Source organism: Cebidichthys violaceus, unplaced genomic scaffold, assembly GCF_023349555.1.
Source record: "Cebidichthys violaceus isolate CVI_PGR_0920_01 unplaced genomic scaffold, fCebVio1.0.p SCAF_36, whole genome shotgun sequence".
Taxonomy (NCBI): domain Eukaryota; kingdom Metazoa; phylum Chordata; class Actinopteri; order Perciformes; family Stichaeidae; genus Cebidichthys; species Cebidichthys violaceus.
Window position 1 is genome coordinate 2350886 of NW_027176550.1, and position 16239 is coordinate 2367124.

General features: G+C 44.5%; 2 protein-coding genes across 3 annotated transcripts; both read left to right on the forward strand.

The window, feature by feature from the left end:
* The first annotated feature begins 1938 nt into the window (after positions 1-1938).
* On the forward strand, positions 1939-7616 carry utp18 (UTP18 small subunit processome component). Of its 2 annotated transcripts, none has more exons than XM_068725826.1 (13): positions 1939-2273; positions 2601-2728; positions 2953-3048; positions 4246-4322; positions 4528-4637; positions 5110-5235; positions 5365-5539; positions 5732-5832; positions 5941-6031; positions 6181-6304; positions 6442-6616; positions 6699-6841; positions 7411-7616. In XM_068725826.1, the coding sequence occupies exons 1-13, from the start codon at positions 2055-2057 to the stop codon at positions 7433-7435; spliced, it is 1590 nt and encodes a 529-aa protein (XP_068581927.1). In that variant the 5' UTR covers positions 1939-2054; the 3' UTR covers positions 7436-7616. The 2 variants fall into 2 exon arrangements, with proteins under 2 accessions (XP_068581927.1, XP_068581926.1); XM_068725825.1 differs by having other exon boundaries at positions 1940-2273; positions 2598-2728.
* A 1610-nt stretch (positions 7617-9226) lies between these two features.
* On the forward strand, positions 9227-16239 carry LOC137884052 (E3 ubiquitin-protein ligase TRIM39-like). Its single transcript, XM_068725709.1, has 13 exons — positions 9227-9281; positions 11290-11432; positions 11848-12270; positions 12359-12463; positions 12552-12647; positions 12775-13008; positions 13326-13557; positions 13662-13751; positions 14265-14291; positions 14374-14400; positions 15003-15178; positions 15264-15419; positions 15726-16239. The coding sequence occupies exons 2-13, from the start codon at positions 11322-11324 to the stop codon at positions 15930-15932; spliced, it is 1884 nt and encodes a 627-aa protein (XP_068581810.1). The 5' UTR covers positions 9227-9281; positions 11290-11321; the 3' UTR covers positions 15933-16239.

Here is a 16239-nt window from a genome sequence, read left to right on the forward strand (position 1 = left end):
ATAATTACCCAGAATTCAAAGAGTTTCTCATCAACTTTAACACGTTAACAGTTTAATCAGAGATTCATGAAGAAAGACAAATATTGAGACGTTATGAGAAAAAAATAATAATGTGTCCTCTAGTATGTCCTTTAACCTGCCCTCTAGTCTGTCTTTTAATCTGTCCTCTAGTATGTCCTTTAATCTGTCCTCTGGTGTGTCCTCTAATCTGTCCTTTAACCTGCCCCCTAGTCTGTTTTTTAATCTGTCCTCTAGTCTGTCCTTTAATCTGTCCTCTAGTATGTCCTTTAGTCTGTCCTCTAGTATGTCCTTTAATCTGTCCTTTAAACTGTCCCCTAGTGTGTCCTTTAACCTGTCCTCTAGTATGTCTTCTAGTGTGTCCTTTAAACTGTCCTCTAGTATGCCCTTTAATCTGTCCTCTAGTCTGTTCTTTAATCTGTCCTCTAGTCTGTCCTTAAACCTGTCCTCTAGTCTGTCCTCTAGTGTGTCCTTTAACCTGTCCTCTAATCTGTGCTTTAATCTGTCCTCTAGTATGCCTTTTAATCTGTCCTCTAGTCTGTCCTCTAGTGTGTCCTTTAAACTGTCCTCTAGTCTGTCCTTTAACCTGTCCTCTAGTATGCCCTTTAATCTGTGCTCTAGTCTGTCCTTTAGTGTGTCCTTTAAACTGTCCTCTAGTCTGTCCTTTAACCTGTCCTCTAGTATGTCCTTTAATCTGTCCTATAGTCTGTCCTTTAATCTGTCCTCTAGTATGCCCTTTAATCTGTCCTCTAGTGTGTCCTTTAATCTGTCCTCTAGTCTGTTCTTAAACCTGTCCTCTAGTGTGTCCTTTAACCTGTCCTCTAGTATGCCATTTAATCTGTCCTCTAGTGTGTCCTTTAACCTGTCCTCTAGTCTGTCCTTTAATCTGTCCTCTAGTATGCCCTTTAATCTGTCCTTTAGTGTGTCTTTTAAACTGTCCTCTAGTCTGTCCTTTAAACTGTCCTCTAGTGTGTCCTTTAACCTGTCTTCTAGTCTGTCCTCTAGTATGTCTTCTAGTGTGTCCTTTAAACTGTCCTCTAGTATGCCCTTTAATCTGTCCTCTAGTTTGTTCTTTAATCTGTCCTCTAGTCTGTCCTTAAACCTGTCCTCTAGTCTGTCCTCTAGTGTGTCCTTTAACCTGTCCTCTAGTATGCCCTTTAATCTGTCCTCTAGTGTGTCCTTTAACCTGTCCTCTAGTCTGTCCTTTAATCTGTCCTCTAGTATGCCCTTTAATCTGTCCTTTAGTGTGTCTTTTAAACTGTCTTCTACTCTGTCCTTTAATCCGTCCTCTAGTCTGTCCTTTAACCTGTCCTCTAGTCTGTCCTCTAGTATGTCTTCTAGTTTGTCCTTTAATCTGTCCTCCAGTATGTCCTCTAGTCTGTCCTTTAATCTGTCCTCTAGTATGTCCTTCCTCGTGTCCTCTGATCCATCTCCAGTGTCTCTTCTCGTCTCCTCGTTGGACCTGAGTTATAATATTAAGTTACAACAGAATTATGTTTTAATGAGGATGACCTACGTCTTGTGTTCCTGTGAATGACGTCATGATGACGTATTCTTTATTCTGTGATATCCTGACTTTATTCTTCGTCTTAATAAATGTGAAGCAGCTTTTTATTTTTTATAGTTTCATGTTTTTATTATTTTCTTTGAAGTTTCATTCGTTCACTTTTTTTTCTGGCTTTCAATAAACTTTATTCAACAAAATCAAGAGAAAACGTGGAAATATTTGTTTAATTTTGACTTTACTTTCATTTCTTGAGACTGTTTACGTCATGTCGTCGTTATATTTTATATTAAAATACATTTTAATGTGAGGAAACAACTTTAAACTTTAAAGTCCTAAACCAGTTAACGCGTCATAGCTGTCAGTGACCACGAGGGGGCGGGCTTTTATTTCTCCATATTCGGAGGTCAGCTAACCGGAAACACATGAAGAAGAAGAACGCTGCTCTCCACATGTTGACAACAGAGGAACGTTCAGAGTGTCCTCACGCTGCGGGTTTGAATCTGTAGTGTTCTGGTTCAGTCGAACAAACATGGAGGACGTGAACGTTATCAAGCTGCCGGGGACGGAGGAGAGACGACCGGTCAGGAAGAGGACTCGAACACCGAAGTTTGACCCCAAAGACGAGGACCAGGAGCGGCAGACCAACGTGAAGAGGCTCGCGGGTCTGGGACAGACGGACGAGTCGGTGAAGCTGCTGGAGGAGCTTCTGTTCGGAGCGGAGGACGCGCTGGTGGACCGACTGGTGGAGGTAACTCAGCAGACCGGGTTCTCAACACGAGTCCTCACGAGCTCCAGCGGCTCGTGACCTCAGGAAACGCGTTTTAATTTGTCCTCGTTATGAGAAACAACAGCCTGATGTTTGCTTTATGTGCGGGATTTTCCGGTTAGTTGATGAAGATGTAAAGATCACGTGTTCAGGTTAAAGTCTGGCTCACTAGTTCTCTACAAACAACTAGTTTCCTTCTTTATTATAATATAATCATTTTATATTTATGTTTATGAATCAAACTTTAAGGAACAATTTAACATCTTCACCTGGAGCTTCCTCTGACATCACTTCCTGTCCCTCCAGCAGCAGCAGGAGCAGACCGGAGCCTCATTGGTGGAGGACGGAGACGACGGGTCATGTGACTCTGAAGACCAGGACCAGGTCCAGACCGGAGAGCCCGCCTGGGTCGACGAGGATGACGAGCTGGAGAAAGAGTGAGTGTGTCGTAACCATGGAGACACATTTAATACACAATAAGATTTATTGTTCATTAAATATTATTTATTATTATTATGTTTATTATTTAGTAATAATTCTTCTTCTTATTATTAATGTTTATTATTATTATGTTTATTAATAATAATATATTTTTATTTTGTATTATTATTCTGTTATATTTATTATTAATATTATTTATTATTCTGTTTTTATGGTTCAGAGTCGACATGAAGCATCGTTACCGTAGAGACCTGATCAGAGGAGAGGCGGAGTCAACTATGACCAATCAGAGACTACAGGAGAGGATGAGAGACCAGTGAGTACACCACACACACACACACACACACACACACACACACACACACACACACTAGTGCTGGGCGGTATGACCAAATATTTGTTTCACAGTATTTTTCTCTGTTGGCTGTTTTTCTAGGTTAATAGTACTCTACTGTCAGGAGTACATAGAATACAAACACATCTTGACGTCATCGTGTTTAAAGGCTTTGAGGGTTTGTCCCTATAGTGTTGGGATCTCAGTTCAGCTCCGGTCAGACGTCCCTTGGATCCAGTGTTTTAATCACTGCTCTGAGTCGTTGTGGACTCTCTGTAGTGGACCGTGTCCCGGCAGATTTGGGTCTATATTGCGTTGGTAATGTCGCTTGCTTTCCTCGTCACATGCAGCTCTTCAAGCATGTCGGACCCTTTGGCTTCACTGCTTCACCGCTTTACCGTTTCACTGCTTCACTGCTTTACTGCTTCACTGCTTTACCGCTTCACTGCTTCACCGTTTCCCTGCTTTACCGCTTCACCGTTTCACTGCTTCACCGCTTCACTGCTTCACCGTTTCACTGCTTCACTGGTTTACTGCTTCACTGCTTTATCGCTTCATTGCTTTACTACTTCACCGCTTTACCGCTTCACTGTTATATCGTCTTTATTCAGGTCAAACAGCAGACATGGCTCCTCTTCGTTCCTCCTGCTCTGCTCTGTTCTTTGAGGAACTTCACCGTAGACGAGCCTCTCCCGGCTGTTAGCAGACTAGCTAGCGAGCTCTACCCAGCATGCCGTTCGGCGGTATACTTTTGTAAATGTACAATTATTAGTGTTACAAATTGTTTGTGTCACAGCCTGTTGTGTCGTGGTGTTGCCCTGTTAAAGAGCGTTAGTTGTGGGTTATTAATGGTTATGAAGTTATAAACCGCAGAGAACAAAACATTCAGCTTCCTGTTGGAGAGCGACAGCAGTAGTTTCTGCTGTGCACCGAAAAATTTATAACATACGGGAAATTAAAACGGGTATACGGCCCCACACACACACACACACACACACACACACACACACACACACACACACACACACACACACACACACACACACACACTCTCTCTCTCTCACTCTCTCTCTCTCTCTCTCTCTCTCTCTCTCTCTCTCTCTCTCTCTCTCTCTCTCTCTCTCTCTCTCTCTCTCTCTCTCTCTCTCTCTCTCTCTCTCTCACCTGTTGTGTGTTCAGGTTCCAGAAGGCGATGGGAGGAGCTCCTTCATGGGCCGACAGCAACGTGAAAAACAAGAAGAAGAAGAAGAAGAACGGTAGAAACACTGATGACATTTCCTCTTCTTCCTCCTCCTCTCCTCTCTTCTTCTTCCTCTCCTCTCTTCTTCTTCCAGACTCTGTTCACAAACAGCTCATTTTATGACACAAATAGTTTGTTTTGAAGTAAAAGTTGTCTTTTAATATTTGTAGAAAACATGAATTGTCGTTAAAAATCAAACGTGTCTTTGTGTGTTCCTGCAGCTGATGATGATGATGGTGATGAAGAGGAAGATGAAGAGGATGAGGAGCTGCTGAGGAGGACGGGGAACTTCGTGGCGTCTTCAGACTGTCTGCCCAGCGGAGTCCTGAGAGTCAGTAGCTCCTTAAATATCAAAGTGGTTATGAATATATAATGAGCAGCAATCTGACAGCACCATGGGTTCATAATTAATCAATATTAATCAATAGAACCTCAATCGTAAACCTGCAGAACTAAAGACATTTAATCATAATAATGTCAGCATGCTAACACGGTTAACTATATGCTAACCGTCAGCGTGTTAGCATTGTGCCTGTTAGCATGCTAACACGGTTAACTATATGCTAACCGTCAGTGTGTTAGCATTGCCCCTGTTAGCATGCTGATGTTAGCATGTAGCTCAAAGCCCCACTGTGGACGGAGCTGCTAGCATGACACCAATCTTCAATAACTGTTCATAATTAGTTATTATTGATATTTAAATACTGTTAATATGGCCGTTCATAGCATGTGGTCATGTGTCATGTGGTCTTGTCATGTGACCTTGTTCGTCTCGTTGATCATTTGTCTCTGTGCTGTCTCAGATGAAGAAGTGTCTTCATGCTAACAGCTGCCGTCCCTCAGAGGACAGACTGACCACCGTCCAGTTCCATCCCTCCGCTCAGGTCGTCATGACAGCCGGCCTCGACCAATCGGTGTCCCTCTTCCAGGTACGGACCAATCGTCTCTCCGTAGCGTCACGCGGCGAGGACGCAGAGTCGGAGACTGACTCTGATTTTGTACTTATTGTAAGTCGCTTTGGATAAAAGCGTCTGCTAAATGACTGTAATGTCCCCCAGGTGGACGGGAAGACGAACCCGAAGATCCAGAGCATCCACCTGGAGCGGTTCCCCGTCCACAGAGCCCAGTTCAGCCGGGACGGAGACACGGTGATCGCCACCAGCCTGAAGAACAAGATGTTCTACCTGTACGACATGATGGAGGGCCGGGTCACACCTGTGCACAGCGTCAGAGGTGAGGAGACGAGAGATGCAGCGTGCTAGCAGTAGCGTGCTAGCAGTAGCGTGCTAACAGCAGCGTGCTAGCAGTAGCGTGCTAGCAGTAGCGTGCTAACAGCAGCGTGCTAACAGTAGCGTGTTAGCGCGCTAACAGTCTCTCTCTAGGTATTTGGTCCTCGGGGAACATGAACGGTGTGTTTGTGTTCAGGTCTGAATGAAGCCCGGGTGAAGGAGTTCTCTGTGTGTCCTGAAGGAGGCGCTCTGCTGCTCACTGGAACCAACGGATACCTGCACCTCCTCACACTCAAGGTGATTTCTCCTCCTCCTCTTCTTCTTCTGCTATTTGTTTGTAGTAGATCTTTTTAAACCTTCTTTAAGTTATTCATATGTAAACTATAAAGAATGAAATGTGTCCAGACGAAGGAGGTGGTCCGCAGCATGAAGATAAACGGTGACGTCATCGGCGTCGCCTTCTCTCACGACGGCAGCAAAGTGTTCGCCAACTCAGGTGAGTGTTTGTGACATCACACGTCAACTTCCTGTTGGTCATGTGACTTACGTGTGTGTGTGTGTGTGTGTGTGTGTGTGTGTGTGTGTGTGTGTGTGTGTGTGTGTGTGTGTGTGTGTGTGTGTGTGTGTGTGTGTGTGTGTGTGTAGAGGACGGGGAGGTGTATGTGTGGGACATGCGCAGCAGTCGGTGTGTGAACAGGTTCACAGATGAAGGCTGTGTGAAGGGGACGTCCATCGCCTCCTCACCCAACGGACAGTACCTCGCCTGCGGGTAAGACACGCCCACACAGACCCTGCTGCTCTCTGATTGGCTGACAACTGATTGTTTCGACTCACAGGTGTCCTCGTAGAGTCGATAAAGACTCTTAGTATATGGTATGACTGACTATTGATTGTCTCTGTTCTCAGCTCTCAGTCGGGCGTGGTCAACGTCTACTCCCAGGAGGCGTGTCTAAATTCAGCCAATCCCAAGCCTCTAAAATCGGTGATGAACCTGCTGACCTCGGCGACATCTCTTACCTTTAATCCCTCCTCTGAGATCCTGGCCATCGCATCCCGAGCCGAGGACGAGGCTGTACGCCTGGTAAGATGGTGATGATGGTGGTGGTGACGATGACGACGATGACGACGGACACTGACTCTGTGTCCTCTGTCTGTCCCCTCAGGTCCACCTGCCCAGCCTCTCCGTCTTCTCTAACTTCCCTGTCTCCAAGAGGAAGATCATCTATCGAACCAGCTGCCTCAACTTCTCCCCACACAGCGGCTTCTTCTCATTGGCTAACAACAAAGGACACGCCCCTCTCTTCAGGTCAGTGAAACGATCCTTGAATTACAGGTGACATCATTTACATATTTGTACAGTGATGTCACGTCAGTGGCCTTTTGTGATAAGTCCAGCTACTAGGTACTACTAGCTTCTAGGTCTTGTAGTTTTTTTGTCCCTTTAGCTTCTAGGTCTTGTAGTTTTTTTGTCCCTTTAGCTTCTAGGTCTTGTAGTTTTTTTGTCCCGTTAGCTGCTAGGTCTTGTAGTTTTTTTGTCCCTTTAGCTTCTAGGTCTTGTAGTTTTTTTGTCCCTTTAGCTTCTAGGTCTTGTAGTTTTTTTGTCCCGTTAGCTGCTAGGTCTTGTAGTTTTCAGACATATTGTTTTACATATTTGTACAGTGATGTCCAGACATCTCATGTGATAGTGTAATACATGTTTCTTTAGTCTTAATTGTGTATTGAAATATATTTAATATTTAAAAATACAACTTTAGGATGGGGGCGGGTCCAGGACGGTTAGCCCCGCCCACATATCAGTTCTGTACTTAATATAATAAATAATAAAAACATGATGCTGATGTCAGCTGATCTGGTTCTAACGTCTTCTGTGTTCAGGTTGCTTCATTACAAAGACTTCTGAGGAGGAAGTGAAGCTCCAGACCTGGTCTGGGGTCTCCGTGGATCCACTATGAGGACTGGAGTCTCTCTGTTGACGTTCTCTAAAGATCAGCAGCTGGATTAGTAGTAGTTGTGATGAAACCAGATGTTTGTTTTGTATTGTTTGTATGAAGTGATTCTATAAAAGAAGTAAAACATTTCAACACGTCTGTCTGTTTCTACCCACAACCAAAGGAAGGAAAAGGTTAGCTTAGCTTCATTAAAAGAGAGTCTATCTGATTCACATGTTGCATCTCGTTAGCTAACGAGCTAGAGGCTAACTGTGAGCTAGCATGACTTGAAGCTAACTGGATTAGCTCCAGTAAACACAACATGGAGATGAGAGATGCTACTATTCTATATAATGCTCTTTAAACCACATCACTGTTGATCCAGTCTGGAAGAGACTTCAGGGCTTCACATGGTGTAAATATAGTAAAGAGTTCATGTGTTCACCAACCTCTTCAGCATTATAGGAGAACACTCATGTGTTCATAAACCTCTTCAGTATTATAGGAGAACACTCATGTGTTCATAAACCTCTTCAGCATTATAGGAGAACACTCATGTGTTTACCAACCTCTTCAGCATTATAGGAGAACACTCATGTGTTCACCAACCTCTTCAGCATTATAGGAGAACACTCATGTGTTCACAAACCTTCAGCATTATAGGAGAACACTCATGTGTTCACAAACCTCTTCAGTATTATAGAACACTCATGTGTTCACAAACCTCTTCAGCATTATAGGAGAACACTCATGTGTTCACCAACCTCTTCAGCATTATAGGAGAACACTCATGTGTTCACCAACCTCTTCAGCATTATGGCCCAGGACCAGGTGGAGGGACTATATCTCCGAGGTCCTGGGAGCGCCTCTGGATCCCCCAGTCAGAGCTGGATGATGTGGCACCAGGAAAGGGAAGTTTGGGGTCCTCTGCTGGAGCTGTTTCCCCCGAGACCCGATCCTGGATAAGAGGTCGAAGATGAGATGAGATGAATTCAATGTTTGTTCAGACATTCATATCTGGTTCTGCTCATTTTTACTAAAGGGTGCCAATAATTCTGGAGGGCACTGTAACTAACTAACTAACTAAACTTAACTAAGCTAAGCTACACTACACTTAACTAAGCTAAACTAACTCACTAAACTACACTTAACTAAGCTAACTAGTCTGAGAGAAGGGTTATGTGAGGTGGTGAATCCTGTTTGCTGGTTGGTCCTCATTCTTCTTCTCTCAAACACACTCACACAGAATCACTCACTCACACACACACACACACACACACACTTACACACACACACTTACACACACACACACACACACACACACACACACACACTCTCTAACACACACACTCTCTAACACACTCTCTCACACACACACACACACACACACACACACACGCCCGTGCAGCAGGAATGTCCTCTGTCCTGTCTTTCTGTCTTTCTGTCTGTCTTCAGGTGTTTGTAAAATAAAATAAAAGTTTTATTTTTATGTTGAAATGATTTTAAACTGACTATTGACTATTTATATAACAATGCTATTTTTAAATATGTTTATCATTTGAAAAATCGCTGTGGAGATAAAACTATATATATTATATAAATATACATATATACATATACACATATGTATATGTTATTACAAGGTGTTTTTTTGCATCGATTAATAATAAATAAATATATAAAGTCACTAACATGAACCAACGTCTCCACCTCTAAACTCACCTGACGGCTTTGATTGACCCCGCCCACCCATGACGTCACAGCTTAACCTGAGTTTCGGGCTCTGAAGCAGAAACACGTCGCGAGGCTGAGAGGAAGGTAAGAACCCTTTGATCCACTGCAGCGTTGATACCTTTATATATGTTTGTACATGGATGTACTGATACACTGATGTACTTGTGTACTTGTACTTGTGTCTCGTTGCTCCTCATTCTGAATCTCTAACGTGCTAAAAAAACAACAGCCTGTCGCGTCATCGTGTGTCAATCAACACATTCAAATCAAGTGAACTTTATTTAAACACTCTAACGTCACAGTGCAAAGAGTGAGACCACGCCCTCATCATCATCAGAGACTCACGTTGTCTTCATCATGAAATTCAGAGACATGTCTGTCTCGACACCTGTCTGTCTCTACACATGTCTGTCTGTCTCTACACCTGTCTGTCTGTCTCTGAACCAAGGTTATTATAGTTTTGCATTTTTCACTAGTTTTTATTTTTATTTCGTTTTGACTTTTTGTTTTCAGTTTAGTTTGAATTAGTTTTTAAAGCGGGTTTGCTAGTTTGAGTTTAGTTTTTATTAGTTTTAGTCTTTACTATGCAACAGACCAAGTGACGTTTGCACTTGATGTAGAGCAACATAACGCATGTTTGGCCGTGTTCTGTAGCGCCACACAGCGGATACAGAGAGCGGTGCAGTCCAGTGACGTCACGGTGAGGTTCTGACTCTACATCAGTCAGATCTACAAACATATGAACCCAATAGAGAAGCTTAAATCACCATTCAACTGACAGCTTGACCGTTGACTACTGGTTGTTCTTCATATTTCATATCAGCATTCTTTACACACACATTAAGGTCGCGAGCGCCACCCGCGAAAATCTGCGTAACAACCCGGATGTATAAAGAGAACAACAAACACCTAAAAGGTTACTTTACCTGTCCGACGGTGAACTGATGTTGATTTGGTCACATTTCACTGTTTGTTGAGACGCTTTAAGCTTAGATATAGAATCTTACATTTTTGTGGTCAAAGCAAAATATAAGAAGAAGAGAAGTGTAGAAGAAGAAGGGAAGAAGAAAAGAAGAAAAGAAGTGTAGAAGAAGAGCAACGGCAGAACAAGTATAAACCGACCCGTGGGCTCTCTCTCGCCCCCTTCAGTGAGGCAGAGGTACTGTTTGTCTCTCTGTGCTTTTTCACTGTTAACGTCAGATCAACACTAAACATGTTCTACACAGACGTGAAATACATGATTCTAAAAGAGTCTACAGATATTACAGTGGTGACAAACAATGAGACAGAAAAAGACTCAACAGTTAGTGAGGATTCACAGTGAGGAGAGGAACAGCTGGTCTCTGTCTCACCTCACTGTCTCCTCTGTTTGAACAGGACATGACGTCATTCAGAGGTTATGATTATACAAATGATTGGAATCATACAGAAACTACATTTATAGCACAGATCAGTTGATAAATATTAATATGTATTTTATTTTAGCATTATTTGTTATATTTATTTGTATTATTTGTTTGTGGGACGTCCCTGGTGGAGTATTTGCAAAGCGTAACTTCCAGCAGCAGACGGTCCACATAGGAAAACAATGTCAAACTCGCTACGCGTCGTCCGAGTCCCGCCGTGTTCTAACAGAGGACCAGCTAAGACAGACATGTATGAAATACATTGACAAAGACGAAAACTAAAGACATTTTCTCTATAATTCTATTTTATTTTAGTTAGTTTTGTAAAGACACAATACAGTTTCAGTTAGTTATCGTTTTCTTTATAAAGCCTCGTTTTTATTTTTATTTCAGTTAATGAAAAAAAAATTCACTCCTAGTTTTCGTTAACGATAATAACCTTGCTCTGAACCTGTCTGTCTGTCTCTGAACCTGTCTGTCTGTCTCTACACATATCTGTCTGTCTGTCTCTGAACCTCTACACATGTCTGTCCTCTCAGGTGTGTGTCAGTGACTCAGCTGTTATTTTTCCCGTTGAGGAGGAATGTAGTTTGACCTGTCGTCTCACTTCCTGTTTCATCCTGTTTGCTTCCTGTGTTCAGTCAAAGAAATTAACTTTGGTGTTTGTTTCTGTGTCATTACAACAGGAAGCTAACAGGAAGCTAACAGCTCCAGCAGGATGATGGCGGAGGCTCCAGATCTGTTCTCAGAGCAGGAGCTCACCTGCTCCATCTGTCTGGACCTGTTCGATGAACCCGTCTCTACTCCGTGTGGACACAACTACTGTCAGGTGACTCAAGGCCACTTCCTATGGGGGGCATTACTGAGACCTGATCCACTATGAACACGATGAACAGAGAGATACATAAAACTCTTGATGTGTGGCGTGTATCGGAGGTTACTTCTTCTTCTCTTGTTTTATAGGCGTGTATCGGAGGTTACTTCTTCTTCTCTTGTTTTATAGGGGTGTATCGGAGGTTACTTCTTCTTCTCTTGTTTTATAGGCGTGTATCGGAGGTTACTTCTTCTTCTCTTGTTTTATAGGCGTGTATCGGAGGTTACTTCTTCTTCTTCTCTTGTTTTATAGGCGTGTATCGGAGGTTACTTCTTCTTCTCGTTTTATAGGGGTGTATCGGAGGTTACTTCTTCTTCTCTTGTTTTATAGGGGTGTATCGGAGGTTACTTCTTCTTCTCTTGTTTTATAGGCGTGTATCGGAGGTTACTGGGCCTCCAGTCCCGTCTGTACGTGTCCTCTCTGCAAACGACAGTTTGAAGAACGTCCTCGTCTCAGCGTCAACAAAGTCTTCGCTCTCATTGCTGATAAATACAAAGAGTCCCGTTATGGTGCCGCCGGGTTGCCCTCGGCCGTCAGGAACGGGACTGCGGCGACCGACGCCACGGCGACCGGTGCCCCGGGGATCTCGTCGGGTGAGGAGGTGGTGTGGTGTGACGTCTGTACGGGGGTCAAACAGCCCGCCGTCAGCTCCTGTCTCACCTGCACCGCCTCCTACTGCTCTCAGCACCTGCAGCCGCACCGGACCACGTCCTTCTACTCCAAACACCCCCTCATGGACCCCCAGGAGGCCCTCAGGGGCCGCACCTGCCGCGCCCACCGCCGCCTGCTGGAGGTGAGCCGACAACCGCTTCCTGTTTTTAGTGGAGGACCGACGACCTCCCGGTCAGTCTTCTCTCACCTCTGATGTGTTCACTTGTCAGGTTTACTGTCGGACGTGTCAGCGCTGCATCTGTGCCATCTGTGTCCTGGAGGAGCATCGAACTCACCAAACAGTCTCAGTCCAGACGGAGAGACTCGGCAAACAGGTAGGGAGGAGGGGGAGGGGGGGGGGGGGGGGGGGGTTCTCTTCTTTGTGAAGTTAATAAAACAAGGTTATTGATCTGATGTGATCAGAAACAGGTGGCGAGGACGGAGCAGGAGATCCTGAACCGGATCAGAGAGAAGGAGATCCATGTGACTCAGCTGAAGAGGAAGCTGGAGGGAGTGAAGGTCGGCCATCTTGTTTTCAGCTTCTTCTTCTGCTGTTTGTGATTCAAATGTAAATAAAATCTGTTTACTAATAAGAGTTCATGTGTATCTTAAAGCTGGTTTAATTATTTGTCGTTGTTGTGTTCAGAACTACGCAGACAGAGAGCGAGGAGAGGTGGAACACCTCCTGGACCAGGTGTCTGGCTCCTTGGACGGGATCCGGTCTCAGGTTGTGGGCGGGATAGAGAACCAGCTGGACGGCGTGATGTCGAAGGGGGAGGGGCTAGTGAGCCGTCTGGAGGCGGAGCTCGGCGAGCTGATGGACCGGAGAGCCACGCTGGAGGTCCAGGCTGTCAGTCAGGACCACATCGGCTTCCTGCAGGTGAGACCTGGACTCATCCCAGTCTCCTCCATTCCTTTCCTCCCCTCCTCTTCTCGCACGTTAGTCCCGCCCACAGTAGATGCAAGCAGAGAAGGTGGGAGGACAGAGGAGTCAAGGACACAGACTTTAATATTAATATTATTGAAGATAATCGAGGAGTAAAGGTGTGTGTGTGTGTGTGTGTGTATGTATGTATGTATGTATGTATGTATGTATGTATGTATATATAGATATATAGAGAGAGAGAGAGAGAGAGAGATAGAGAGATAGAGAGATAGATAGAGATATATATCTCCCCTCTCTCATCGTCTCCTCAGAGCTTCGAGGAGGCCACAGCTCCTCTGGCTGAGGAGCAGCAGGAGGAGGTGGACGAGGACGAGGAGTTCTTGCTCCACTTCCCGCTGGTGGAGGTGAAGAGCTCTCTGTCCGAGCTGAAGGACAAGATGGACGACATCAGGATGGGGGAGGTCGTCTCCAGAGGACCGGGGGAGGTCTCCAGAGGGTCGGGGGAGGTCTCCAGAGGGTCGGGGGAGGTCTCCAGAGGGTTAGGTGAGGACAGAATGGGAGCACCACAGAAATACATTTAACGTCTCTGTAATGTGTGTGTGTGTGTGTGTGAGAGAGAGAGTACATTGATTTGTGTGTTGTTTCAGGGTTCTCAGGTGACCTGATGTCAGCAGAGAGCATGCTCAGTCTGAGAGGAAGCACAGCCAGTCTGAGGAAGAGTCAGTGGTCTCTGAAAGGTGATGAAGAGAAGTCTGTCTCGTAGGACATCTTCACTCTGTTTGTTTACTGACATGTGACTAGTATTAATAGCGTGCGACTGGTAGTATTAATATCATGCTATGTACATTAAAGGAGGATAATAGGATGAGAGCTTAGCCATCATCATCCTGTCTCCCACCACCTCCACCGTATCCAGTGGACACCCAGCACACTGCTGTCTTCTTGATGAGTTTGTTCAGTGTGTCCTGAGTCTCCTCAGCAGATAGTCTGTTCTGACTCTTTTTATAAAGTGCATGAGTGTGATCAGTCCCGTTTATTGTTCAGGTGAACACCCAGGTACTTATAAGATCTCACAATCTCAATGTCCACTCCCTGGATGTTCACTGGTACTGGAGGAGAGAGAAGTCCACCACCAGCTCTGTGGTTTTACCAGAGTGGATCTGGAGGCGGTTCCGCTGGCACCATCCTATAAGACGATCAGTGTGACCTTTAATGTGAAAGAGTGACTGTGGTTTCCTGTTTCCTTTCAGATCGGAAGAAGTTCAAACCGGTCTCAGGTTGGTCTTTTAATCAATAACTGATATATAAAGTTATTAATGAATGATTTGACATGTTGATCAGCTTTAATGTCCTTCACAGGACACAAGAAGGCCAGAGTCTACATGGGTGAGTGTTTAACTTCAACTACAATATTTATCATTTTATATTTAATATGCTTTTATTGATAAAGATGTTTTTAACCAGCTGTTTGACTGCTAACGTAACTCGTTAGCATGCTAGTATGCTAATGTTAGCATTTAGCTCACAGAGATAAAGTCTAACCTTTTTCGCATTGAATGCTAACATACTAATTAGCAAGCAAACAAAGTCTATTTTAAATAGGATATTATTATTAGTAGTATTGTATTGTTGTTATTGTTATCTTAGTTTAATTCATACAAACATGATACTTTCGGCTAACAAGCAAACACCCTTCATGCTAATGTTAACATTCAGGCTAAGCTAAGTACAGCTATACTAATGCTATTATTAGCAGTAAGCTAACTGTTAATGTTAGCAACGGTAGCATGCTAACAAGTCATCACTCTAAATGTATGTAGTTTAACTTAAGTCTGACTCATTTTAGTTCTATTATTGTTGTTGTTGTTGTTGAGTCCTCAGGACTTGGTTGAGTCCTCAGGTCTTTGCTGAGTTGTCAGGTCAAGTCCTCAGGTCTTGGTTGAGTCCTCAGGTTTTGGTCTTCCTCACGGTGTCCCTGTTGTTCCCAGAGGACGTGACCCTGAACCCGGTGACGGCGTACCCGTTCCTCATCCTGTCCGAGGACAGGAAGCAGGTGAAGAGAGGCGAGAAGCTTCAGTTCTACAGAAACAGTCAGCAGCGGTTCGACGTCTGGTCCTGCGTCATCGCTAAAGAGAACTTCAGCACGGGACGCCACTACTGGGAGGTCAGACCCACATCCCCCTGATCCGGGGTCCGATCCGGTGATCCGCCGACCTGTACTAACGCGTGTGTTCTGTCCACCTGTGCAGGTGTTTGTCGGGGACAACAAGGACTGGAAGCTGGGCGTGGTCAGTGAGTCGGCTCCCAGGAAAGGCCTGTTTGACATGAGTCCCTCTAACGGGTACTACGCCCTCTGGTGGAACAGCAGCCAAATGAGAGCGCTCACCACCCCCCCCCTCACCAAGGTCCAGACTCACTATCTTATGTTATACATACATATTTTGTGTGTGTGTGTGTGTGTGTGTGTGTGTGTGTGTGTGTGTGTGTGTGTGTGTGTTTTACACAACCATAACAGTCAGCATGCTAGCAATTAGCATTAGCGCTTGTGGTTAGCGTAAGCTAATTGAAAGGGTAAAGGCCATCATGAACTGTCTGTCTACAACTTCAAGGTAACTTCTAACAAGATCAGCAACTGGATCTGTAGCATGAAAACATGGTGGCATCAGCATGCTAGCTAGTTACTCTGGTCTCTAAACTCTTTTTACGTGCAGGTGAAGAGTCCTCCGAAGCTGCGTCAGGTGGGCGTGTTCCTGGACGTGGATGAGGGTCAGGTGTCCTTCTATAACGTGAAGTCGGGCTCAGAGATCTACACCTTCACGGGATCCTCCGAGTTCACCGAGAGAATGTTTCCTCTGCTGGGGACCGGAGACAAAGAGGTCCCCCTGGTCCTCATGACCTCACAGCACCAACTGGCCTGAAGGACCAGGACCAAGACAAGGGGTACAAGGACAGACGATTGGACAAGAAACCGAGATGAGGGGGACAAGAGACCGAGACGATTGGACTAGAGACCGAGACAAGGGGGGGACAAAGACCTGAGAGGAGTAAATGAGACAAACATATTAACTATAGTTTATTACAAAAAGTGGGTTTTTATATTTTCATAACAGATCAAAGTTTAAATATTTGCTGAGATTCAAAGATATTAATTAATTAAATGAAGACATGAAATGTAATAAAGATACAAATAAGTGAATTGTGTAATTAATAAAGAATTAAGGCTCA

What these genes read in the sequence shown, in the direction of transcription:
- LOC137884052 (XM_068725709.1), top strand. Translation starts at nt 11,322, where the DNA reads ATGATGGCGGAGGCTCCAGATCTGTTCTCAGAGCAGGAGCTCACCTGC. An exon ending in GAAGTTCAAACCGGTCTCAG is followed by an intron (nt 14,292 to 14,373) that starts GTTGGTCTTTTA and finishes TGTCCTTCACAG; the next exon opens with GACACAAGAAGGCCAGAGTC. An exon ending in CCACCCCCCCCCTCACCAAG is followed by an intron (nt 15,420 to 15,725) that starts GTCCAGACTCAC and finishes TTTTACGTGCAG; the next exon opens with GTGAAGAGTCCTCCGAAGCT.
- utp18 (XM_068725825.1), top strand. Translation starts at nt 2,055, where the DNA reads ATGGAGGACGTGAACGTTATCAAGCTGCCGGGGACGGAGGAGAGACGA. An exon ending in GAAGAAGAAGAAGAAGAACG is followed by an intron (nt 4,323 to 4,527) that starts GTAGAAACACTG and finishes GTGTTCCTGCAG; the next exon opens with CTGATGATGATGATGGTGAT. An exon ending in TGCCCAGCGGAGTCCTGAGA is followed by an intron (nt 4,638 to 5,109) that starts GTCAGTAGCTCC and finishes GTGCTGTCTCAG; the next exon opens with ATGAAGAAGTGTCTTCATGC.